The following is a 22,139-nucleotide window of genomic DNA, read 5'->3' as shown; positions in this document are numbered from 1 at the left end:
GGCTCTGAGGGTAGCTTAGGGAGGAGAGCTAAGTTCCACCCACAATTTCCAAAATCACAGCCCCAAGAAGGACCAGCACATCCCACATCTTGGAAGGCGGCCTCCAGCCTCGCCACATGAAGCTGTCAATCACGTGGACATACGGGCGCCTGGAGGAAGGCACATGGGTATCTAAGGCTCAAGGTCAGGCACAGGTATCCACTAGCTCATGTGGGTCTGGGCAAAGAGCTACTGTAAAAGGCGGGTGGCCCAGACCAAAGGGGGCAAGGTCAGCTAATGTCCCAGTACCTGCAGCCATGACTCACCAGCCCTGCAGACCACCCTGGTCACACCTAGTCCTGCAGGCCTGGAGAAGCCAGGGCCAGGCCAGGAACCTCTGTGGGTCATGAGGTTTGGCAAGGGGCCCAGAGCTGCCTCCTGTTACCCAAGGGATCAGGAGCTGCCCCATCATTCCCCAAGTCCCTTAACCACTGGGCCAGTATATAAGAGGAGGAAAGGGGAGATAGAGAACCAGCCGGCACCAAGGTCACACCTCCGAGATGCAATTTCTAAGGTGGCCGATGGGATGAGGGCAGCAGGCCTGTTCCCTCCCTGCAGGATCTTAAACCTGAGCTGGGGCACCTGACACCAAGATGTGGGACAGGCCAGGATAAGGCCAGTGTGGGGCAGGGAGCCAGCCCTTGACTCTAGGAAAAGGGCCATCTACAGGGAGCAGGGTGGAGGGCTGGGGTGGGCCCAGTGCTCTGAGGTCAGGTGCCTGGACAGACAGACAGGTGGACGGTGGAGGAGCAGAGCAGGCTCACTGCATGTACGAGTAGCGCCAGTCGCCCAGAGGTTTGTGCGTCTCCTTGATGACCTGGGGCGATGTCCACCGCAGGACGTAGTGGGGTCCCCCTGGCTTGTCATTGGTTCCTGTGGAAAAGACAGCTCTGGTTGCCTCTGAAAAGATATATCAGCTCTGGGCAGAAGGGAAAAGGGGTGGGGAGGAGTTGATGGAATAAATGGGGCCCCAGTGTGGGCAGCAAACAAACTACAACGAAAAGTGTTCACAGTGGCCAGTTTCCTAAGTGCATCTGTGAGGAGCACCCTTAGCCGGAGGTCGGGTGAGGGAGGAACTGTGAGCGGACAGGACACCGACAATCCCGGGATCCGTGTGCCCCACCTGCCAGGGGTGTCTCGGGGACAGGGGAGCATTGGCTCGGCCACTGGGCAGCTAGGACCTTGGACAGTCACCACCCCAACTTGAGCCTCAGTTTCCCCATTTGTAAATAGGAGGGAGTTGGATTGAAGTGACCTGGAGCATGGTGGCACAAGCTGTGGGTACTAGATTCAAAAGCCAGCTCCACCACTTCCTAGCCACGTGCCCTTCAGCAAGGAGCTTCACCACCCTGTGCCTCAGTTTAGCATGTTGGCTCACAAGGCTGTTAAAAGAACTGGGGGTGAGCAGTGCCCGACCACAGTGCTCAGGGGATGGTGCGGTTCCTATTACTCTTAGCACCCTTGAAATGAAGGATCTCAAGACTCCTCCTGGAAACAGGAACCCACTCACCAGAGGCTCGGGCCCCCCCGAAGGGCTGCTGGCCCACCACTGAGCCGGTGGACTTGTCATTGATGTAGAAGTTGCCGGCAGCATTCCTTAGCATCTCCGTGGCCTCCCGGACAACATTCCTACAAGGCAGGACAGCCAGCTCACCCACCCCTCCAGCCCCAGGTCCAACTTCCATACCCACCCAGCTCAGGCTGGCTATCCAGGCGATCACTGGGACAGTGACATGGGCCAGCCTGGGCCAGCCACCAGCTGTGGGGCCTTGGGCAGATTACTTAGGGTCTCTGGGCCTCAGCTTTCTCCTCTGGAGAGGGGATTTCAGGCCTCCCTTGCAGGGCTCCTGCAAGGACTGAGGGTGCTCCTGCAAGCACACACTCAAGGGAGTGGCCCATCCTGGTCCAATTTTCCTGTCCCTCAGGAGCTGGGGGACCCCTCAAGCCTCACCCTGACCCTCAGGTTCCACTCCCACCTCATTTTCTCTAGACAGAAAAAGGGTGGCAACTAAGCCAGGAGGCAGGAAAAAGCAAAGCCTCAGGGTGAATATCAAATCCTGCCTCTGCAAGATGAGCAGTGTGCCCGGCCCGAGCCTGTGTCCCACTCTGCAGCATGAGGCGATGACCTTGCACAGCGGGGCCCCCTCAGACTGAGGGAGCTGGTGAAAAACTCCTATTCCCATGCGCACCCCTAGAGATCCAGACCCAATAGCCGGGCCCCAGAACCTGCACTTTAACAAAGAGCCAGCTGCCTCTCTATACCTGTGCATGGAAGGCCTGCCTGCCGGTCGGGGCTGAGGGGAGGGGCGTGGATGGAAAGCAAGGGGTGGCATTATTGCTAGGACCCACGTCCAGGGTGTGGACAGGACAGCAGGCCTGGAGCAGAGGGACTGCAGCCACTCACTTATCCTGGGCAAACACTGCCCCCGTGAGGCCGTAGCTGGTAGTGCTGTCCACCAGCCGCAGTGTCTCCTTGTACTTGTCGTCTGGGTAGACGTACACGGTCAGCACAGGCCCGAAGATCTCCTGGGAGAGAAGCCCAAGACCAGCCTCAGCCTGGACCAGGGCCCTGAGGCCTCCCAGCCTGCTCTGCCCTCTGCCTCTACTCTCAGTGCCCCGTCCCCAGGCCTCGGTGCACAGCTCAGCCCCTGCAAGAAGGGCCAGGTGCATGTCCTGCTGGATTCCTCCGGGATAGCACCGTGCCCAGCTCCTGCCCTGCCCACCCCACCCCAACCTGGCAAAAGATCCCAGGAAACTTTCTGGCCCTTCTGCCAGCCAAACCCACACCCGTAGAGCCACGGGCCCAGGCCCAAGGAAACAGGAGATTTCTGGCAACAGCTGATCCAGGAACTGCCCCAATAGTACCACTGTTCCCGCTGCCACCAAGGTTCCTTGACCTCCTGGAGCCTCAGTTTCTCATCTGCAAAATGGGACTGATAATACCCCCTTTACCGCCATCAAGTGGCAGCTGTGGCCGGCCCACAGTTGAGTCTATAAACGTCAGCTGTTACGATCACTGTGGTGGGCATGGGCAGTGTCAGCAGTGTCAGGACCCACCACTGGATTTGGGGTCAGGAGGCCTGAGCTCAAGGCCTGGCTCTGCTCTCACTGGGTGTGAGACATTCACTTGCTCACTTTCCTCATCTGTGAAATGGGATAATGCCTGGAGAAGAAAACCAATCTCAAGGGCCCTGTGCACATGCTGTGCTGAGCGGCTGTCCTCCCCTGTGCCTCCGGCCACCCGCCCAGTCACCTCCTTCATGATGGGCTCCTGGGGGTCCTTGCTCTCGATGATGCAGGGCTCCACGAAGTAACCCACAGAGTCATCACACTTGCCCCCCGCCAGGACAGTGAGGCTGGGCGAGGAGCGGGCGTGCTCCAGCCACTTCTTGATGCGGCCAAAGGACTGCAGAGGCGGGGAGGGGTGTCAGGAACCGGCTAGGGGACCGGTCCCAGCAGCAGCCTCCAATACACTCACCCCAAAACACCTGTTCCTGAGGGACCCAAATTCTGACATGGCAGAGGGGAGGGCCCTGAGGGTCTGGGTAAGCCATGGCAGAGACCAGGGCAGATGTGCATGCGCGCGTGTGTGTGCATGTGTTAGAACTACTCACATATAAATATACATATGGCATAAATGTACACATGGGCATAGGCATGGCCATGTTGCTTTACTTAAGCATGTAGATACATGGCGAGCAAAAGTAGGTTTACAGTCGTATGTGAAACAGTTTATTCTTGTATTATTGATTATTGTATTACTTATTTGAATTACAACTATAAACCTACTTTTGCCCACCCCTGTATGTTACATGCATGTTGACCTACACATGTGCATTTATATACGTACAAACATGTACATGAACCTTTGCATGCACACACATGGATGGATTTGCTCATGTACAGAGATATGTGTGTATGGATGTATATGCATGTATGTGGAAAGGCCGACACACATGCCCACACGTGAACATGTTCATGTATGTGCATACATGTGCGCGTGTTTAGGTTTATGCACACAGATGTGAGGGCCTAGCTGTGTCTGTATGAATATGCACTTAAAGGGGGCTTGTTGAGCTCGGCTGTAGCGTGTACAGGAGGCGAGTTGTTCTCTGGCTGGAGGATTCTGCCCTTTAAAAGCTGGAGGCGGGGGTGGCGACCTGGCTCCCTCCCCAGAAGCAGTGGGGGCCCCCTTATCTCCTCCTCCCTCTTCCACCCGGTCCAGGGCTCAGCTCCCCAGAACAACTGGATTCTAGCCCGTACCTTGGCGTCAATCACCGCGGAGAAGAAGGTCCCAAAATCTTCTGCAGGCTGGAGGCGGGGGGACACGAGAAGAGACCAAGTGGCCACGGGCCCCTCCTGCACGCCCCGGCCCACCCGCACAGGAGCTGCAATCCCGCCAGCCGCCCGCTGGGCCGCGGATGAAGGCCCCACTCACGTCGCCCACTTTGATCCTGCCGTGCTCCTCCAGCAGCTGCCTTTTGATCTGCGGCCACAGCGAGTGAGGCACGTAGAGGCGGGAGCAGGCCGAGCACTTCTGGCCACCGTACTCGAAGGCTGAGCGCAGGGTCCCACTCACCACGCTGTCCACGTCGGCTGAGCGGTGCACGAAGTGGAAGTTCTTCCCCCCGCACTCTACAGGGGCCAGGGTGGGGGGACGAATGAAGGAGCGGGCTCCTCCGGCCAGCCCAGGGGCCCACCACACTGCCCACGGCTGTCCACGGGGCCCTGTGACCAGCCCCCAACACTGGGCGGATGAGAGCGGGAGAGGCAGAGTTAGAGCTGGGCGGCATCCCAGACACCGATGAGCCAGGCCTGCTCTCCCACTCTACAGATGAAAAAACTGATGCCCAAGGGTGAAGGGCGTCAGGGGTCATCAGAACCAACTCCCCCATTATACAGATGAGAAACTGAGGCTGGGACTGTGGTGCTGCCCAATACCATGGCAGAGGAAGGACCAGAATCCTAGGCTCCCATTCCACTCCCAGAAGTGGGCACAGCTTTCTTTAAGCTTTCCACTAACCCCCCAAACCAGCAAGAGGTGAGGGGGTCCACCCATGTCAACAGCCAGGGCTCCTTCCCTACCATGGTACTTAATTTGCTGAATGACTGGTGAAAAGAAAGAAAAGAAAGAAAAGAAAGAAAAGAAAGAAAGAAAAGAAAAGAAAAGAAAAGAAAAGAAAGAAAGAAAGAAAGAAAGAAAGAAAGAAAGAAAGAAAGAAAGAAAGAAAGAAAGGAAAAGAAAGGAAAAGAAAGGAAAAGAAAGGAAAAGAAAGGAAAAGAAAAGAAGGAAGGGGAGGAAGGGGAGGAAGGGGAGGAAGGGGAGGAAGGGGAGGAAGGGAGGAAGGGAGGAAGGGAGGAAGGGAGGAAGGGAGGAAGGGAGGAAGAAAGGAAGAAAGGAAGAAAGGAAGAAAGGAAGAAAGGAAGAAAGGAAGAAAGGAAGAAAGGAAGAAAGGAAGGAAGAAAGAAAGAAAGAAAGAAAGAAAGAAAGAAAGAAAGAAAGAAAGAAAGAAAGAAAGAAAGAAAGAAAGAAAGGGAAAAGAAAAGAAAGGAAGGAAAGGGAAGGAAAGGGAGAAGAGGGAGGAGAAGGAGGAGAGGGAGAGGGAGAGGGAGAGGGAGAGGGAGAGGGAGAGGGAGAGGGAGAGGGAGAGGGAGAGAGAGAGGGAGAGAGAGAGGGAGAGAGAGAGGGAGAGAGAGAGGAAGAGAGAGAGAAAGAGAGAGAGAGAGAGAGAGAGAGAGAGAGAGAGAGAGAGAAAGAAAGAAAGAAAGAAAGAAAGAAAGAAAGAAAGAAAGAAAGAAAGAAAGAAAGAAAGAAAGACACACACACACTCTGAGGCACAGGTGCTCTGCACAACCCCCAGGACCTGCCAGAGCAGAGGCTCCACGCCTAAGGCCCCCCAGGTCTCAGCTCCTGCAGCACCCCAACTATGGCTGCTTCACCTCCTCTTGCGTGATGGCCGGGGAAGGGGGGGCTCCCTGGAGCCACAGGCACGGCGCAGGCAGAGGGCCCTTACCTCCAGCCAGGCGTGGGAAGGTGCGAAAGCGATCCAGGTTCTGGGCTACCTGCTTCCACAGGTTTTTAAAGGTTCTGAAACCAGAGGACAGGATGGGAATTAGGGAGCTGGGCTTGGGTATCTGAAAGGGTGAGGGTTCTGGGGGTTGCGGCACAGGCCCCAGCAGAGGAAGGCCAGGGTCGGCAGCCCAGAGGCGAGCAGGGGTTCACAGCAGGGGTGGTGGGGAACCAGTAGGCGGTGGCAGCTGGAAATGGGCAGCACTCCAGGCCTACGGGGAGGGAGCAAGGGGAGCCTTGGTGGCAGGATGGTGCAGAGAAGGCTGGGGGGGGGGTACTGGGTTCAAGCTCTGACTCAGACACCCATGGCGATGTGATCTTCCGCTCACTATTTAACCTCTCTGAGCCTCAAACTCGGTGTCTCATCTGGGAACTGGAGGGAAGAATCCCACTGGGCAGGGCTGTTCTGTGATTCACTCTAATGAGAGTTAAGAGCCCACTGAAGGTGCCTGATGGGGGACAGACGCTGTCACTGTCTGCGAGGGGTGCCCTTGCCCAGCACCCAAGGCTCCAGAGGCCAAACTGAGGAGAAGGGTCCTGGGAGAGGAAGCTCAGGCCTGCCTCCTCCCTGGGCGCCTCCTCCCTGGGCTCGGAGTGTGACCAACCTCAGCACCACAAAACAATAAAAATGCTAATCACCAGGGAGCCAGCGACACAGTAGCTAATACTAATTTATGACTTTCCCACCTTTGAGCCGCTGCTCATCAGAGCATGGCAAATGGGGGCCAGGCCCGCTCCGCCCGCTAACAGGCAGGGACCCGTGGGGCCTTCGGCTGGCAGAGCAGGCCTTTTGGAAAACAGCCCTCCTCAGCAATTCTAATGCTGCCATTGCCACCCTGCAAACCCTGGAGGGAAGAGGGGTGGGGGAGCCTGACACCAGCAGAGTGAAGCCACTGCAGGTGTCCCAGTGACATCTGGTAGGTCCCCAGTGCTGACCTTGACATCTCCACCCAGGTGACCCATGGGCACCCCAAATTCAAAGTGACCAACATGTGCATCATCTTTGCCCTAACCTTCCCACTGCGGGGCCTTGGGGTGCCCACCTTGCGAACGATGCCTCCTGCCCCAAGTCTGGACATTCCCGCTGATCCCCGATCCCAACCCCACAGACAGGTGATCGAATCTCCCTGCTACTCTCTCCCTTGAATTGTCCCACTTTTCTCCATTCCCACTGTCTCCACCCTGGTTCAGGCCCTGTCGTCCTGCTCGATGTGGACAGACTCCTATGGTCTCCTGCTTCCAGCTACTAGCGGCTTGTGTGCAGAGCAGCCAGAGCCATCCTCTGGGACAGAGGCTGCAAATGCGGGGCACAGAGGGACAGGCAGGGAGGGAGGGAGGCAGACCCGGGGTGCGGAGACCTGTGTGGTGGGGGAGGTGGGGAGCCTGCCCACCTCCAGCCCGTGGAAATAAGGGCCAAAGGGGACCAGAGCATCCAGGTTGTCAAAAGAAGCCATCATTTGGATTTTGACATGAAACTGTCAGAGCTGTACCAGGTGGCTTCATCCCTATTAGCCGTCAAAGAAAACAGCCACTCGCCAGGTCCCACTGAAGAGCTACCGTAGTTTGTAATCTCTGCTTGAACCCTGATTAAGACACTCCCCCTGCATAAAACCTTCGCTGTCTCCCATCACCTTCAGGATAAAGTCCAGACATCGTTCAAGCCCACAGGGCCTTGGAGTCACTGGACTAAAATCCCCTCGGAGGCAGGACCTTGTCCTCTCCACAAATTCGCTGCTGAGTCTTAGCATGAGCAGGGTCCAGCATGCAGGGAGGCTAAATCCCAGCTGAGCAAGTGAATGAATAAGTGGTCATGATCCAACCATGTCCTGCTCCCACCCTCTTACCTTCAGTCCCCCAACTCCAAGCTCCAGCCACATGGCACCACCACCTCCCAGAGCACAAGAGCTTCTTCGTTAATCCTCTGCATGTGCTGTCCCCTCTCCTACAAGACTTTCCCACCTCCTCCCCGACTCTCCTCCTCCAATTATTTATTCCAGGCTCCCTTTTCCCCTTTCGAGTGACAGAGACAGCATCAAAATCAATATTGCCAAACACCCGTGGGCTGCTTCTAGCCGGTAAGCTCTTTCCTGTTTGTAACTAGTTCAACCCTGATGGTTACTCTGTAAGGTAGAGATCAGCAGTCCTGCTACACAGGTGAAGAGACAGAGGCTCAGAGAGGGGAAGTGGCTCACCCACAGCCACACAGCAAGTAAGTATGGTCAGTGCCAGACCTCTGGCTCACAGCCCAGCTACTGGACAGAGGTGACACCCCTAAAGCACCCTGCCCTACCTCACCCCAGGGACTTACGGCACGCTGCCTGTGAAGTTGATGCCACACAGGTGCTCTGAGCTGGTAATAGTGTCCCCAAATGTGGGCCCATCAGCTGGCACAAACTGGATGATGTTGGGAGGCAGGCCAGCCTCCCGGAGGATGCGGTAGACGGCATAGCTGGCCAGCATGGCAGTGTCGCTGGGCTTCCAAAGGACAACATTGCCCTGCCCGGGAGGCACAAGGATGACTCAGAAGGCCAGAAGCCACCAGCCCTGACTCCAGCCCACCCCAAAGCATGGTCATCCCTCACCGGGAACCATCAGGCCCCTATGCAGGCCAGGATGTCCCCTACCCGAGCCCACAACTCCAGGTGTCGCGCAGTATGCTCTGATGGCCCTTGCTAACAAGACCACGCCAGCCCTGGCTGCTCTCTCTCTCTGGCCAAGGCTCCCTTCCTCCAAAGCCTGCATGGACTGGTCCTGCCAGCACCCCTCAGGCAGCACTGTTCTAGGTGTTCCTGAGTTGCTGGGTGCTCACTGGGTGTGGTTGGGCAAGGGCTCACGGGGCTCTCTGCACATGTCCTGGTGAGGGCACGTGGACGCCTGGGTGTGTGCACGAACATTCTCCAGGTCACCCAGCCACCCTGCTTGGGGCTCAGGCCCCCAACAACTCAGCTCTCTTCTGGCAACTCCTTGAGTCACCCAGGCCCTCCAAAGGCAGGGCCATGTCTGCCCCATCAGACTGGAAGCTCATGAGGCTGATGGTCCGCTTCACCCTGATCATGGAGTGACTTCTTTAAAACTAAGCCTGAACCCCAATCTGCCCATTATTAACTAGCTGTACAACTCTGACAAATAAGTCACCAGGCCCATAGCAAGCATTCTAAGGTGAGCTACAATTATCACCATCACTAACAACCACCACACACTAGCCTGCACATGGCCAGACCTGCCTGGCGTTTGCCACGTCAAACGCCTGGTTCATCCGGTCTCATCTGCTCCTCACAACCCTGCACTGCAGGCATTCCTATTATTTCCACTTTGCAGATAGGGACACTGCCTCAGAGCAGTGTGGGGGCTTAACTGGGGTCACCTAGAGCAAGGCAAAGCTGGAACCCAAACCAGCCTCTGACCCTGAAGCCTTTCCACGCCCCACGCTGTCTCGGCCCCTGTGCTTCTCCCCACGACTAGGGCTGGGGCCTCAAATGTGGCCTTTTGTCTGTTGAGACGGGAATGATGCTGAGCTCCCACCATCCCTTCCCGCTGCCCACATCTCACCATCAAGGCTGGTGCCCCCGCCAGGTTGCCGCCGATGGCAGTGAAGTTAAAGGGGGAGATGGCTGCCACGAAGCCCTGGAGACAGAGGAGGTGGTGAGGCCAAGCTCAAGGCTTCCAGCAGCCCGTCCCACCCTGCACCTCCAGGTGGCTACCTCCAGCCCCCGATACACCACAGTGTTGGTGCTGGGCGGCACGCTGATGGGCTGCTCTCCCTCCAGCTCCACAGCAAACTTCGCGTTGAATCGGAAGAAGTCGATCAGCTCGGCCGCGGCATCGATCTCGGCTTGGATCACTGTCTTACCCTGCGAGGCAGGAAGGCCAGGGGGTCAGCAGTGGCAGACACGGGACCCTGAACCCACAGTGACGCATGAGCAGGGCGCTGGCGGGACCTGCCCCGGAGTGAATACGTGCCCTCGCCAGGTGTGTTGGGCCAGGAACCAGGAGGCCTTGAGACTGTAAGTGTTTCCTTAGACTGTCTGTTCTTTCCGATGGTGAATGTGAGCCATGGGGAAAGGACTCTGGGCAGCAAGAATGGGCCTTTCCTGGGTCCGGGCGACCCCCCTTGGCACACTGGCAGCTGCTCGCCCTGCCCAGGACATGGGGTGAAGGAAGCGGAGCTAAGATGCACTGCTCCCTGCTCTGCACGGCCACTGCGTTTCCCACAAGCTCCTGAGCCTTCACTCAAATAAAGAGGCACTTTAATCTGGTCTTGGAAGTGTGTGTGTCTCTTCCTGCCCAAGTGCGGCTCACCTGGGACATTCTAGAGCCTGACACCCACCCCAGGGGCTGCAGAGAAAAGCGGGACACGCTTGGCAGGGCGTGACTGTCGTACCACCTCTGTGCAGCAGGGGGAGCTCTCACCCAAACCTCCCAATGCTCCCTGAGGCCGGTGAAATGAACTCTCCCGGCTCCGCTCCTTTCCCAGAGCTCTGGGCTGCTATTGCCACTCTCTGGCTCAAATGCACTCACTCAAAAAACGTTTCTCCAGGAGTTTCTATGACTCCAGGAAGGCCCAGAAAGATGGAGAACATTAACGCATGATTACTGTTCCCTAAAAGCTTGCTTATAAAGGGGTAACAGAAACATAGGAAGACATTACACCCCCGTGCGATCTGAGCTGTGACAAATGAACAGCATGCTATGGGGTGGGACTGATCCTTCTGGACAGAGAAGGTTTCTGGAAGGCTCACAGAGGAGGTGCTATCTCGGCTGGCTGTTGACAGGTAAGAGTTCACGGGGCAGAGAAGAGAGTAAGCATCCCAGGCAGGAGACACCAGGCAGAGGCAGGGATGTGGGATGCCCGTGGAGTACAGGAATGTCACTAGGTCCACACTGGCCTCACCACAGGTAAGAAGGCCTGGTGGGAAGGGCAGAGAAGCTGGCGAGCTGGAAAGAGGGGGGAATTGTAGGGTCCTGGGCTCAGGATCTGGGATGTGACTCTCAGTGATAGATCTTAGTGGTTTGTAAGCCTGGAGCACCTGCTAGAGGTATCGAGAACACCTGAGGACTGCACAGGGCAACTGTCAGTCCAGGCAAAGCATGACAAAGGCCTTGCCTGGAGTGGGAACAGAGAAGGAAGGGAAGCGACATTTCCGTGGTCAGACACATAGGCTTAGCAGTCCCCCTTGTCTAATGTTTTGGGTGTTTGCCCACTCTCCTAGGCCTGTCCCTCGAGGACACCTCTGAGTCTCCAGCCAGCAGAGCAGGTCTCAGTACCCAGAAGCTGCTCAGCTGATGCCTGCCGAACTGGATGGGGTACAACTGCCTCCCACCCCAACTGTGCCCACAGGCACCTCACCTGTCCCACCATGGTCTTGGCAAGGATCTCCGCCCTGCGTGGCCCGCTCAGCATATCTGCTGCCTTCAGGAAGATCTGGGCCCGGTCTGCGACAGGCTTCAGGTCCCACTCTTTCCTGGCAGCCAAGGCGGCCTCAATGGCTTTGTTGAGCAGGGCCTAGCGAAGAGGGCAAGGTTGGGGGTTTCTTCCTGTAGCAGGACGGGTCCCAAGGGAATGAGCGAGGGAGGAGAGATCTGGAGGTCACGCTCCACCCGGGGAGGACACCGGCTCCCCTCCCCACAGCTGCAGACCCTAAGTCCCATTGCTGGCAGGGCCACCCCAGGCTTGGAACCTGTTCTGCTGCCAGTCTGGAGAAGGCTGACCTGCCAGCTGGGTCAGCATGCCAGGCACTTGGCACTGAGTCCCGCAGCTGTTAAATCTGATCCTCTTTCTCCTGTGGTCTCATAGGGTGTCACCTTAATCCTGGGGCCTGGGGCCCCTGAATCTACCATCCAGGGCCATCAGCCCTCGAGGTCAGGGCCCTGGTCTTACCTTTGCCAGGCCAGAACCACCTGAGACACACACCTGCTGCTGGCACCTCAGCTGCTCTCACTGCCACAGGACGCCAGACCCTAGACCCCCTACCACAGGTCACCCCATCCCCTCTCGGTGGCCCTCCGTGATACTAATTCCTTCTGGCTTTCCATCCACGATGTCTCCAATTTCCCTGACTCAGCCTCCCCAGAATCTACGGCTCCCCTCAACTCTACCATGTCAGGGTTTGCCTCGTGGAGACAGCGACAGCAGGTGGGAGGATGTCCCAGCCCTGACCAAGGCAGCTCCCACCTGGCTCAAGTTAACCCCTGCATGCCTGGACCTGTAAGAGACACCCGCTCAGGGACTCCCTCAGTCCTGACTGCCCCAACTACACTCTCACCCCCACGGCCAGAGGGAAGCAGTGTCTGATGTCCACCTCTATGTCCGCAGCCAGCAGGACAAAACAGGGGCAGCACCCCCAAACCCCAAAGTCACCAGGGACTCACCTTGTCTGCATAGCAGAACTTGGCCACCTTGTGTCCATGGTTAAAGGGCTGAAAGAAGAGAAGAGCGAGGGAAGTGCCAGGGTGGGGGTGGGGGACGTGGGGGGGGAGAGGCAGGGCTCAGAGCTGGCTTTCCAGGGAAGAGCCCTCAGCTCTCTCCCCTCCAATCCCCATGAAGCCTCCAGTAGCCCAGCCCACGCCGATCTCTGCCCCTTGAGGGTTGTGGGGCACCCGCTTTTCCATGAGTAAGACACGGTTCCCGGTCCAGGAAAAAGGCATGGACCGCAGTGTTTCAGGGAAAGCGTGGACTTTATGGTCAGACACAGGTTCGAATCTCTGTCTGCCACCCGCTAGCCGTGGGGCCCATGTAAACTGACTCCCCCTCTCCAAGTCTACCCAAATCTGGGCATGGACTAAAACCCCCTTGGAGGCAGAGACCCCAGGTCACATGCTGTCGTGCTGCTCGAGAGACCCCAGTTTCGGGGAGAGGCTTACCGACACCTGGTACCGCACATCTGAGGTCCACACCTCCTCGTCACCCACCACACACGGGATGGCTTCTGTCTTGCCCTTCAGGTCCTTCAAGGCCTGAGGAGAGGAGAGGACAAGATGCTAGATGGGCACTTCCTTCCCCTCTTCTCCCACCTAAGACCCGACGGAGAGTCTGCAAATGCAGAGGCCCGGGAGGAAAGGAACTGAGACGGCAGCCGGGCCAGGTCTGCGGCTGGAGAACGTGTGCTCTCCTCGGGGGACAGCAGGACTCGGCCCCTCCACTGTCACTCCCTGTCACACAGGAAGGAGAGGCCAGCATCATCAGGTTTTCCCGTTACAAAAAATGATTTTAAAAACTGTAGCTCCCGGGCCAGGCATGGCTCAGCGGTTGAGCATCGACCTGGATGCAGGAGATCGGGGTTCGATTCCCAGTCAGGGCACATGCCCGGGTTGTGGGCTCGATCCCCAGTGGGGGGCATGCAGGAGGCAGCCGATCAATGACTCTCATCATTGATGTTTCTATCTCTCTCTCTCCCTCTCCCTTCTTCTCTCTGAAATCAATAAAGATATAAAAAAATAAAATAAAATAAAAAACTGCACCTGAAATTTACGTGGAACCTCACAATTTTTAAAATAATGGCAATTAATGGAAGACCATTCTGAAAAACATCTGTGAGCATATGACCCCTGACCAGCACTGAGGCCCCCAAATGGCCCCAGCCTCTCCTATGCTCCCTACACACAGCCCGCCCCTGACCCCAGGTTTCCTTCCAGGGCTGAGAGCAGGGGCAGGAGGGGTAATCGCTGTGGCACCGAGAAGCACCCTGGGGCTGCTGAAGGCTGTGTCTGCTCCATGCCCTGCACTGGCGCCCCCCTTACCTTCTGCAGTGCATCTCGCTCGGGGCTGCCCTTCGTGAATGCCAAGATGGGCTCATTGGCCACCTTCAGGGAGGAGATGTGTTTCCACCGAAGCCTGGATGCAAGGGCGGGGGAGGGAGGCAGACAGGTCAGCAGTGACCACCACAGACCCAGCCCCTCTGTCTCCAACAGGGGATCCTGGGTTGGCCGAGAATCCTGAAATCCAGAGCAACTATAGAACTGGCGAGGGGGGAACAAGACAGGCCTTGGGGTGCAAAACTCAAGTTCAGGTCCCACACCTGAGATTGTGTGTCCTTGAGTGTGTGAGCTGCCTCCTCTGAACCTGTTTCTACACCCAGGAAGCGAAAGTAACCATACAAACTCCCACGGTTGTTTGCAGCTTAAATCCACAGAGGCAAACGCATTTCTAAGTGTTTGTACAAGGACAGGGTTTCCCCACAATGCAAACTTTATCCCAGAGCAGACCCAGTCACTTCTTTCTCTTAGCTGAAAAGGCAGGATACCCCAGAGCTGGGTCTCATCAGAATGTGAACCAGCTGAGAGGCCCAGCACTCGGAGCTGAACTGAGGGAGAGCAAGAAAGTCCAAGAGGTGGCCCGTGAACTTGGAGGAGTGCCCTGAGCTCAGTTCACAGAGACAGGAAGGGGGGGCTTGGGGGTTCAGAGTCTGACTCCTGGGCACCAAGTTTCAAGAACTCCTTGTTCTGGAGCCTCTGTTCAGTCTGGAACCTGTGACCTCACTGATTAATAACCACTATGACCACCACCCCTAACACTCCTGGGGGTCAGAAGGTGGGGGGCACATGGGTAAGACTTTAGGGTCAGTCACTTGTAAAAGGGAGCATTAATGACAAGGAACCTAATGCACAAGGCTTGTTAGACTTTTTTCCCCTCAAAGAATACTTTATTGATTTTTAGAGACAGGGGAAAGGAGAGAGAGAGAGAGAGAAACATCAATGTGAGATCGAAGCATCAATCAGCTGCTTTCTGCACACCCCTGGCTGGGAATCGAACTGGCAGCCTTTCGGGTGCACGGGATGACACCCAACCAACTGAACCACACCGGCCAGGGGAGGCTCGTTAGACTCGATAATGCCTCTCGTCCATCATGTATAGGCCCATCGGATGGGCCTCACCAGTGGCCCCATTATAGAAATAAGATAACTTAGGTCCTAAAAGGAAAATATCTAGTTCAAGACCAAGATCAGGAGAGACCTGGATTTGGATCAGAAAAACCCAGATACCATCTCCCTCTGGTGTCATCGCCCCCGGCCAGAGACCAGTCGGAATGCACCTGCAGGTGGACAAGTGGGGTTACTGTTCCACGCAGGAGGGAAAGTGCACAGCTGGGGGCCGCAGCCCCTCCTTTAGCAAGAGGGGGAGTGTCTGGTATTTTGGGGGTGGCACAGTGACCTTGTTTTCCTCTGTGCTCAAACAAACTATGACAGCCTTGCGGCGCCTCACTTCATCACTGCCTCAGAGTGACCTTGTCTGAGGCCCATGTCCTGGAAGGCAGCTAATGCCCAAAGGAGGGCAAAACGGCCTGGCTGGGAGGGTCGGGGGACTTTTTGCTTTCTCACTGGGAAGAGGTGTGGGGGCTCAAAGGGCTGGCCTGGGAGGCCTGGAGGAAGGACACGAAAAAGGGGCCGTGAGGGCAGGTCCCATGTTTACCCTACAAGGTTACTGAACATCTGCCACATCTCTGACACTGCCTGGGCATTGAAGACACAGTGGTGACCAAGAGAGCGAGGCCTCTGGCTGCACGCAGCTGACCTCTACTGGGGGACACGGGCAAGAAATAAACACAATAAGGACAGAGGGACCCAAAAATGAATAAGTAAGGGAAGGGTGGAGCCACTTTAGCCAGAGTGGTCAGGGAGGGCCTCCCTGAGGAGGCGAGCTCAGCAGAGACCTAGAGGAGGTTTAAGAAGAGCTGGGGGAAATGGTCAGGCCCAGGGGACAGCAGAAAGGGGCCTGTGCAGTGGAGGGGCAGGGCCAAGTCTCCCGAGATGCCCAAGGGCAAGGTCGCCCTTGGACCTTCTCCCTCTCTCCCCCTACCTCACCCCCAGGCCACAGCCATCAGGCCCAAGAAAGCCAGTCACATTCCCCAGGCCCCACCCTCCCCCTGACCACAGGAAGCTCAGCAGTCCAGTAGCTGTGTGACCTTGGGCAAGTCACTGACTAGGAGTGATACCCATCTCATGAGGTTACTATGGAGATCTGAAGAGATCACTGAGGACCTCACGGCCTGGGTGTGAGATTTTAGCTGCCCCTCCCCACCCTGTACAGGTTCCAGGATCTGAGCTAAAAAAGCCCCATCAAAACATCTGCAATGGGTGACAGCAGGGCTGCATAGAGCTGTGGGCCAGCCAACGAAACCTCAGAAATGTACAGAGGGGAACACTGAGGGGAAGCAGGGTAGGGGTGGGGGGCTCCGCTCCCCTCCCAGGGTGCAGGTTACCTGAGGCCTACTCCCTAGTCCACGGCACCACCAGCTTTTGCCTGGACAACTGCAATGGCCACTCCTGGTCCACTGTCACCAAGCTACTCTCCAAATTGCAGCCAAAGTTATAGTTTTAATATGAAAATTTAATCATCAGACACAGCAGACATAAAGCACTTGGCTCAAAACTACTCAGTGGCCTCTCACTTCTTCTGCAATAAAAAGGCAGACTCCTTACATGGTAGGCAGTTAGACAGACATGAGCAGAGGAAGGACTATGAGCCAGTTACAGGTCACCAGGGCGGAATGTTCTGGACACCCAGCAATGAAGAAGAACTGGAAGAGCAGATACTGGAAAGATTTGAGACCTCGCCCTGGAGACCCTCTCTCCACCCTAGAATGCCTCTGGTCATGCAGGTCAGGTTCTCCTGATCTTTTCTCCCCTGGCACGTGGTCAGTCATGGGGCAGACCCCTACCCTTAGAGGAGAGCAAGGGGGCTGGAGGAAAGCCCCATCTACTGGCATACAAAGACAGAAGATGACTAGACAGGCCCTGATAGGTCAGCTTAAAGAAGAGAGCAGTTAACTCCCCTCTCAGGAGTTAAAAGGAGCCCTAGCCCACTCCCCAGGGCAGCTCTTTGAGCCACCGCTGGAAATTTCTCTTCGAGGGTACTTTTTCTTTGCTTTATCGATTAATCTTCCCTAGCGAGTTGGAGTCTTGGCTCTGAATTCTTTCTAAGCCAGAACTCAGTATTGAGGTTGCTGAACCCAGGTCCAGCCTGACTCCCGGTGCAGCTCTGGTCACCTACAACACTACTGAGGCCAGACACCCATTTCCCATCGCCCCGGCCCCAGTGCCTCCCACCGTTTGCTGCGATCTAGTCACATTGGTCATTTTTGCGGCCCCTTTTGAGTGGGGTGCTCTTTATGTGGCTGGCCTCCCACCACCTGGGCAGGCCCCTCTCAGATCCCCTTTAGCCCCGCACTTTTCTCACAGCACCGGTGACAACCCTCATTGTGAAGCTGCCACCAGGCCATAAGCTCCACTTGGCCGGCCTGTGTCCATTCCATTCACCCCTGGACGTACTGACTGGTCCAGGGTAAGCATTTGAGAAATACCTTTGAAAACAACATGCATGCGATGTCAGAGCTGACCCCAGGCCCCCAGAACTTGACTCCCAGGCCAGCACACTCAGGTTAACACCTGAGACTGGACACAGGTCCCTTGGGCTCCCCAGTGGCTGACTGAGGTCAGGGACGGCCAAGGCCAAGAAGAGTGGAGAGGAAATTACCCTTCCTTCACTCAGCACCCAGGTTATCTGAGACTTGATTAGGTTAATTCTCCTTATCACAGAGATAAGCGGCCAGCAGTGGAGGTTAACAGAGAAGTGTGGGGCCCAGGCAGGTCCAGAAGGGAGGGGCATCCAGCCCAGGGGAAAGTGTTTCCATTTTATTGCCCCAGAAGACATCAAGGAACATTTATTAAGCGCTTACAACATGCCTGGCACTATGCTAAGTGATTATCTCATTGAATCCACCCTATAAATGTGTTGTTACAGTAAGATCTCGTTATAACAGACTAATTCAGTCGAGGGGGTGTCCGTTAAAGCAGAAAGTCTGTTATATAATAAAGTAGGTTTTCTCAATGCATATGTTAAAAAATTGACAAATTAGTTTAACTGTTTTTATTAATATAGACGCATAATTTGTGTAATTAGAATTAAGTATGTATGAAAAGTTTAATTTCACAGAAAAGTTTTCTATATGTATTATGGTAATTTTAAATTTATACTGAATAGGTCTAGTAAATGCATGCATTCACCCGTCGCAATGAGTAAACAAATGCACACGACTGGGGTGTGCCTTAGCTAAGTTTTAGCTGTACTTCTTACTATGGACATATACTAATTAAAAAGAAAACACAATCAAAAGTATTTTTAAAAATTGGTTGAGATTCCTGGCACTCCAGGCAAAAAGGGAAACACTACAAAACATTACCCATAGCAGTTCCTCAAAAGAGGTGGTTTTTCTTGGCACTAAAGTTCTTCATATAGCAAAGTGAGATCATTAAAACTGTCCTAACACTGTCTCACCATAAATGTAGACATGACATGCCACAGGTGTGTCCTAAAGATTTATCAAATAAATGAACAAGTGACTAAACATTAAAGCTGCTGTCTTAGAGATATGACACTCAACTAGGAGTGATTTTGCCCCCCAGGTGACATCTGGCAACATCACAACTGTGGGATGCTAATGGCATCTGGTGGGTAAAGGCCAAGAATGCTGTTAAACATCCTACAATGCACAGGAAAGTCCCTACAATAAGGATTATCGTCCAGCTAGAAATGTTCATAGTGCCAAGGTTGAAAAACCCTGTCTAAGGCATCAGGCCAACTGCTGTATGGGAAGAGGTAACCTGAGTCAGCAGGCCTGGTTGCAAAATGCTTTCTCTCTGGTTGCAGAATGCTTTTTCTCCACCCAGGAGACTTTGTAATTAAGAGCATGAATCTGGAGTCAGACTGAATGCAATTTTAGTCCTGCATCTGCCTTAACAGGCAGATAAGTTCGCCATCTGTAAAATGGGGATAAAACAGTGCTTATCAACACAGTGCCAGGCTTATTGTATTTGACTACTTGATAAATATTATTGTTATAATGGGCTTTTTAAAAAAAAGAATATGGATTGCTTTCTACTAGATATCAGAGGGGTTTTTTTTACATCTAAGTCTTTCTCCCCCATTAAAATGAAAACTCTTCGAAGGCTCCATCCACGTGTAAATCGCCTGGGTAACCCTCCCTCCAGTGTTTAGCGCAGCACCTGCACATGGTAGGTACTGAGTAAACAAGTAAATCTATGGGATTTCCATCTGGAGTCTGAGAGGGGTGGTCTCAGAGTGCAGGGACAGGGTGTGGCAAGTGTGGCCCCAACCTTGGCTTGGGAGAGGAGCCCTTCTCTCCCATGCCCTTCCCTATCCCATTCCCACGCACAGAGGACACACAGCAGTGTTGAAACTCACCCCTGCCCAGGGCATCCCTGTGCCATCCCTTAGGACACTGATTAACTCAGAAAGGGCCTAGCTCAGCAGAGGAGACATAGCTAGCTGGTCACAGTCCCAGGGGTCAGGCAAACAAAATTCAAACTGGGGGCAGGGGGCTGCCCAGCTCTAAAAGGGAGACCCAGAGAAACATGGATCCGGAGGGGGGCAGCCTCACCAGACTGTAAGCCCCTCTGAAGCAGGAGGGTCTGTGTCCTAGATCCCCCACCCAGTCCACAGCAGGAAGGGGCTCTGAGGACATCTGTCATTGAGTGAGCAAGGGTCTAGGAGCCCAACTCCACCTTTTGGGGGTTGGCATGCCACTCCGAAACTACACCTTGGCATCTTCACCTGGAATGTGAAATAATATCTACCGCACAGAAGTTTAAATACAAGTGATAATGAGGATCGGGATAATACCCGGGCACTGCCTATGTGCCTGCCACTGTTCAGTCCTTACAATAAAGCATATGCCAGATGCCTAGCTCAGCTTTTGACACCTGGTAAGCACTCCATAAATATTATTCCACCTACCGCAAGCAAGCAGTCCCTTTTCTGCCCAACACTTAACTTGAAAAAAAAGGGAAGAGGAAGAGAGAGGCAGAAGTCCTGGAGGACAGAGGAGAGGGGAGACTCAGGGACTCCCAGGGGTGGGTCCTGAAAGGGAGCCCGAGGCGGAGGAGGGCGGTGCGCGGAAAGCAGGTGCCCAGGGGGCAGCCCGCGCGCCCCCGCGGCCGGCGCGCTTACAAGACCCGCGTTCGGAGCAGGGCGAGCGCGTAGGAGGCTGCTTTCGGATCTTGGGAGCCGGGAGAGCAGCAAGACACCCCACCCGGCCGCAGGATTAGGGAAGGGGGTGCCCCTCGCTGCAGGAAGGAGACAGGCAGGGGTGTCGCAATGAGAGGAAGGCCTGGGTGGGGGACGGGAGGTACCAGAGGAAGCACCCCCACCACCCCCCGCGGAGGGGAGGCACCGGGAACCCGGCGGGGGTCCGGCAGGGAGGGAACCCCGCGTGGGGGGCACCCAGCGACTCCCGGAACCCCGGGCCGGCAGCGTGGCTCGGGGCCCCCGCAGGCGCGGCGCTCACTCACCTGGCCGCACACCAGGGGCGGGCCCGCAGGGCGCGGCGGAGCGCGGGCCGCAGCAGCATCTCCAGCTCGCAGTGCCGCAGGTCCCAGGACAGTCCGCCCCCGGCGCGGCCCGACGGCGCTGCCCCGCCCGGAGCGCACTACCTCGGAAAGAGAGGGGTCACGGGGTCACCTAAGACGTCCTCTGAGTCAAGATCAACAGAAATACCTGCATATTTACCTCTGTTAATAAAGGGGATTTCCTTTTCAGCGCATGATAGAGGCCGTTAAGTGACATAAGGCAAGTTAATGCGAAAGGGAAGTCTTGATAGATACACGTTACCCCCCTCTCTTTATGGTATGACCCAGTTGCCTTCAAAGGGGCCGAGGGAGAGAGGGCGTGAGCCCCATCGGCCAATCAGAATGATATATGGAAGCTCCTGGGCCAATCAGAGGAGAGATTGTGTCTCAGCGTTCCATGGCCCGGAGGGGGGGGCTGAGAGAGCCAATCAGAGAGCGGAAATGGGACACGTGTGTGGTGCGGGCGAAGACCGCGGGTCTGCGCGGCCGGGAGCGGCGGGTGTCCCGGCCAGACCGCTTGGGCAACGCTTGGCCTGTGGCCTCCGCTCTGCTTCCCCGCAGGGCCCCACGGCGGCCAGCCCCTGCCTCCCCCGGGATGCGGCCCTGGGATGAGCCTGCGGTCCCTCCCTGCAGCTCCCGGACCCGGACCCGGTAACCCTCTACCTCCCGGCCTGGCGCCCGACCACCCAGCTCCCCGGGGCCTGGCGCTTCATTCTTTGAAGATTAAGGTCAATAAAAGATAAAATCCGAGTTGGCCTACGCCTAGCTTTTCCTTCAAAACCAATGGCCGTGGAACCAGTTGCTCCGCCCCCCCCCACCCCCCATCAAAATTTCAGTTTTGTCTTGGAGAAGTTTCATGAAGGCTTGAAGATTTTTTGTTGTTTTTTTTTTTAAATATATCTTTATTGATTTCAGAGAGAGGAAAGGAGAGGGAGAGAGAGAGATAGAAACATCAACCATGAGAGAGTCATTGATCGAGCCCACAATTCCAGGGCATGTGCCCTGACCGGGAATCGAACCCCGATCGCCTGGATCCCAGGTCGACACTCAACCGCTGAGCCACGCCCGGCCGGGCTTGAAGGTTTTTTAAAACTCGGATTCTGAAGCCTTTCTGGCGAGAGTCTGAGGGGCCCATTCTACCCCTAAAGTACTGTTGTTACAGCTTTCCTTACACTCTCCCCTAATCCACCTGTTTTTCTCTCTCCTCCAGCGGCGTGGTCGAGAACCTGCTTAGGAGCCGCTTCCAGGGCTTACTGTGGCTCCTCCCATGACATCGATAAAGTAGGTAACTTCCCTGGGCCTCAGTTTCCCTGCCTATAAAGTGGGGGTAATGGTGCCCACCTTAAACGACCTCACTCGTGCACTTCCTTCCGAAGGCCACGGGGAATAGAAACAGTGTTTCTCTTCACCCCTGGAGAAAGCCTTCCTCCCGGGCAGGGGGGACAGGTTCATATAGGAAAATGTCTCCCTGAATTCAGCTCCGAACAAGAAGAATCGGGAACATTGGGCACTGTCAGATCCCGGTGGCCTCTCAGGGGCACTGGGAGGAAGTTTAAGAAAACGGGGGTTTCGTGATTCGCAGGCGACACCCATGACTCTGCCTGCAATCTCTCTGGCTCTCACGTCCCCTTTTGAGGAATGTGTGTCATAAATCCTGCATTCCCTGCTT

General features: G+C 55.5%; 1 protein-coding gene across 1 annotated transcript; it reads right to left on the bottom strand.

The window, feature by feature from the left end:
- Positions 1-551: 551 nt before the first annotated feature.
- On the bottom strand, positions 552-20,544 carry ALDH4A1 (aldehyde dehydrogenase 4 family member A1). Its single transcript, XM_081143984.1, has 15 exons — positions 20,414-20,544; positions 13,847-13,940; positions 12,971-13,063; positions 12,479-12,526; positions 11,457-11,612; positions 9,811-9,960; positions 9,659-9,733; positions 8,418-8,605; positions 6,054-6,127; positions 4,478-4,674; positions 4,303-4,350; positions 3,293-3,445; positions 2,444-2,565; positions 1,550-1,668; positions 552-912 (listed from the first exon to the last, which is right to left on the bottom strand). Exons 1-15 carry the CDS (start codon positions 20,470-20,472, stop codon positions 800-802), a joined length of 1,689 nt encoding a protein of 562 aa, XP_081000110.1. The 5' UTR covers positions 20,473-20,544; the 3' UTR covers positions 552-799.
- Positions 20,545-22,139: the final 1,595 nt, after the last annotated feature.

This window comes from Miniopterus schreibersii (assembly GCF_964146895.1).
Source record: "Miniopterus schreibersii genome assembly, chromosome: 8".
Classification (NCBI taxonomy): domain Eukaryota; kingdom Metazoa; phylum Chordata; class Mammalia; order Chiroptera; family Miniopteridae; genus Miniopterus; species Miniopterus schreibersii.
This window is presented reverse-complemented; position numbering and strand designations above follow the sequence as displayed.

What these genes read in the sequence shown, in the direction of transcription:
- ALDH4A1 (XM_081143984.1), bottom strand. Translation starts at nt 20,472, where the DNA reads ATGCTGCTGCGGCCCGCGCTCCGCCGCGCCCTGCGGGCCCGCCCCTGG. An exon ending in AGCGAGATGCACTGCAGAAG is followed by an intron (nt 13,064 to 13,846) that starts GTAAGGGGGGCG and finishes TCCTCTCCTCAG; the next exon opens with GCCTTGAAGGACCTGAAGGG. An exon ending in ATGTGCGGTACCAGGTGTCG is followed by an intron (nt 12,527 to 12,970) that starts GTAAGCCTCTCC and finishes CTCTTCTTTCAG; the next exon opens with CCCTTTAACCATGGACACAA.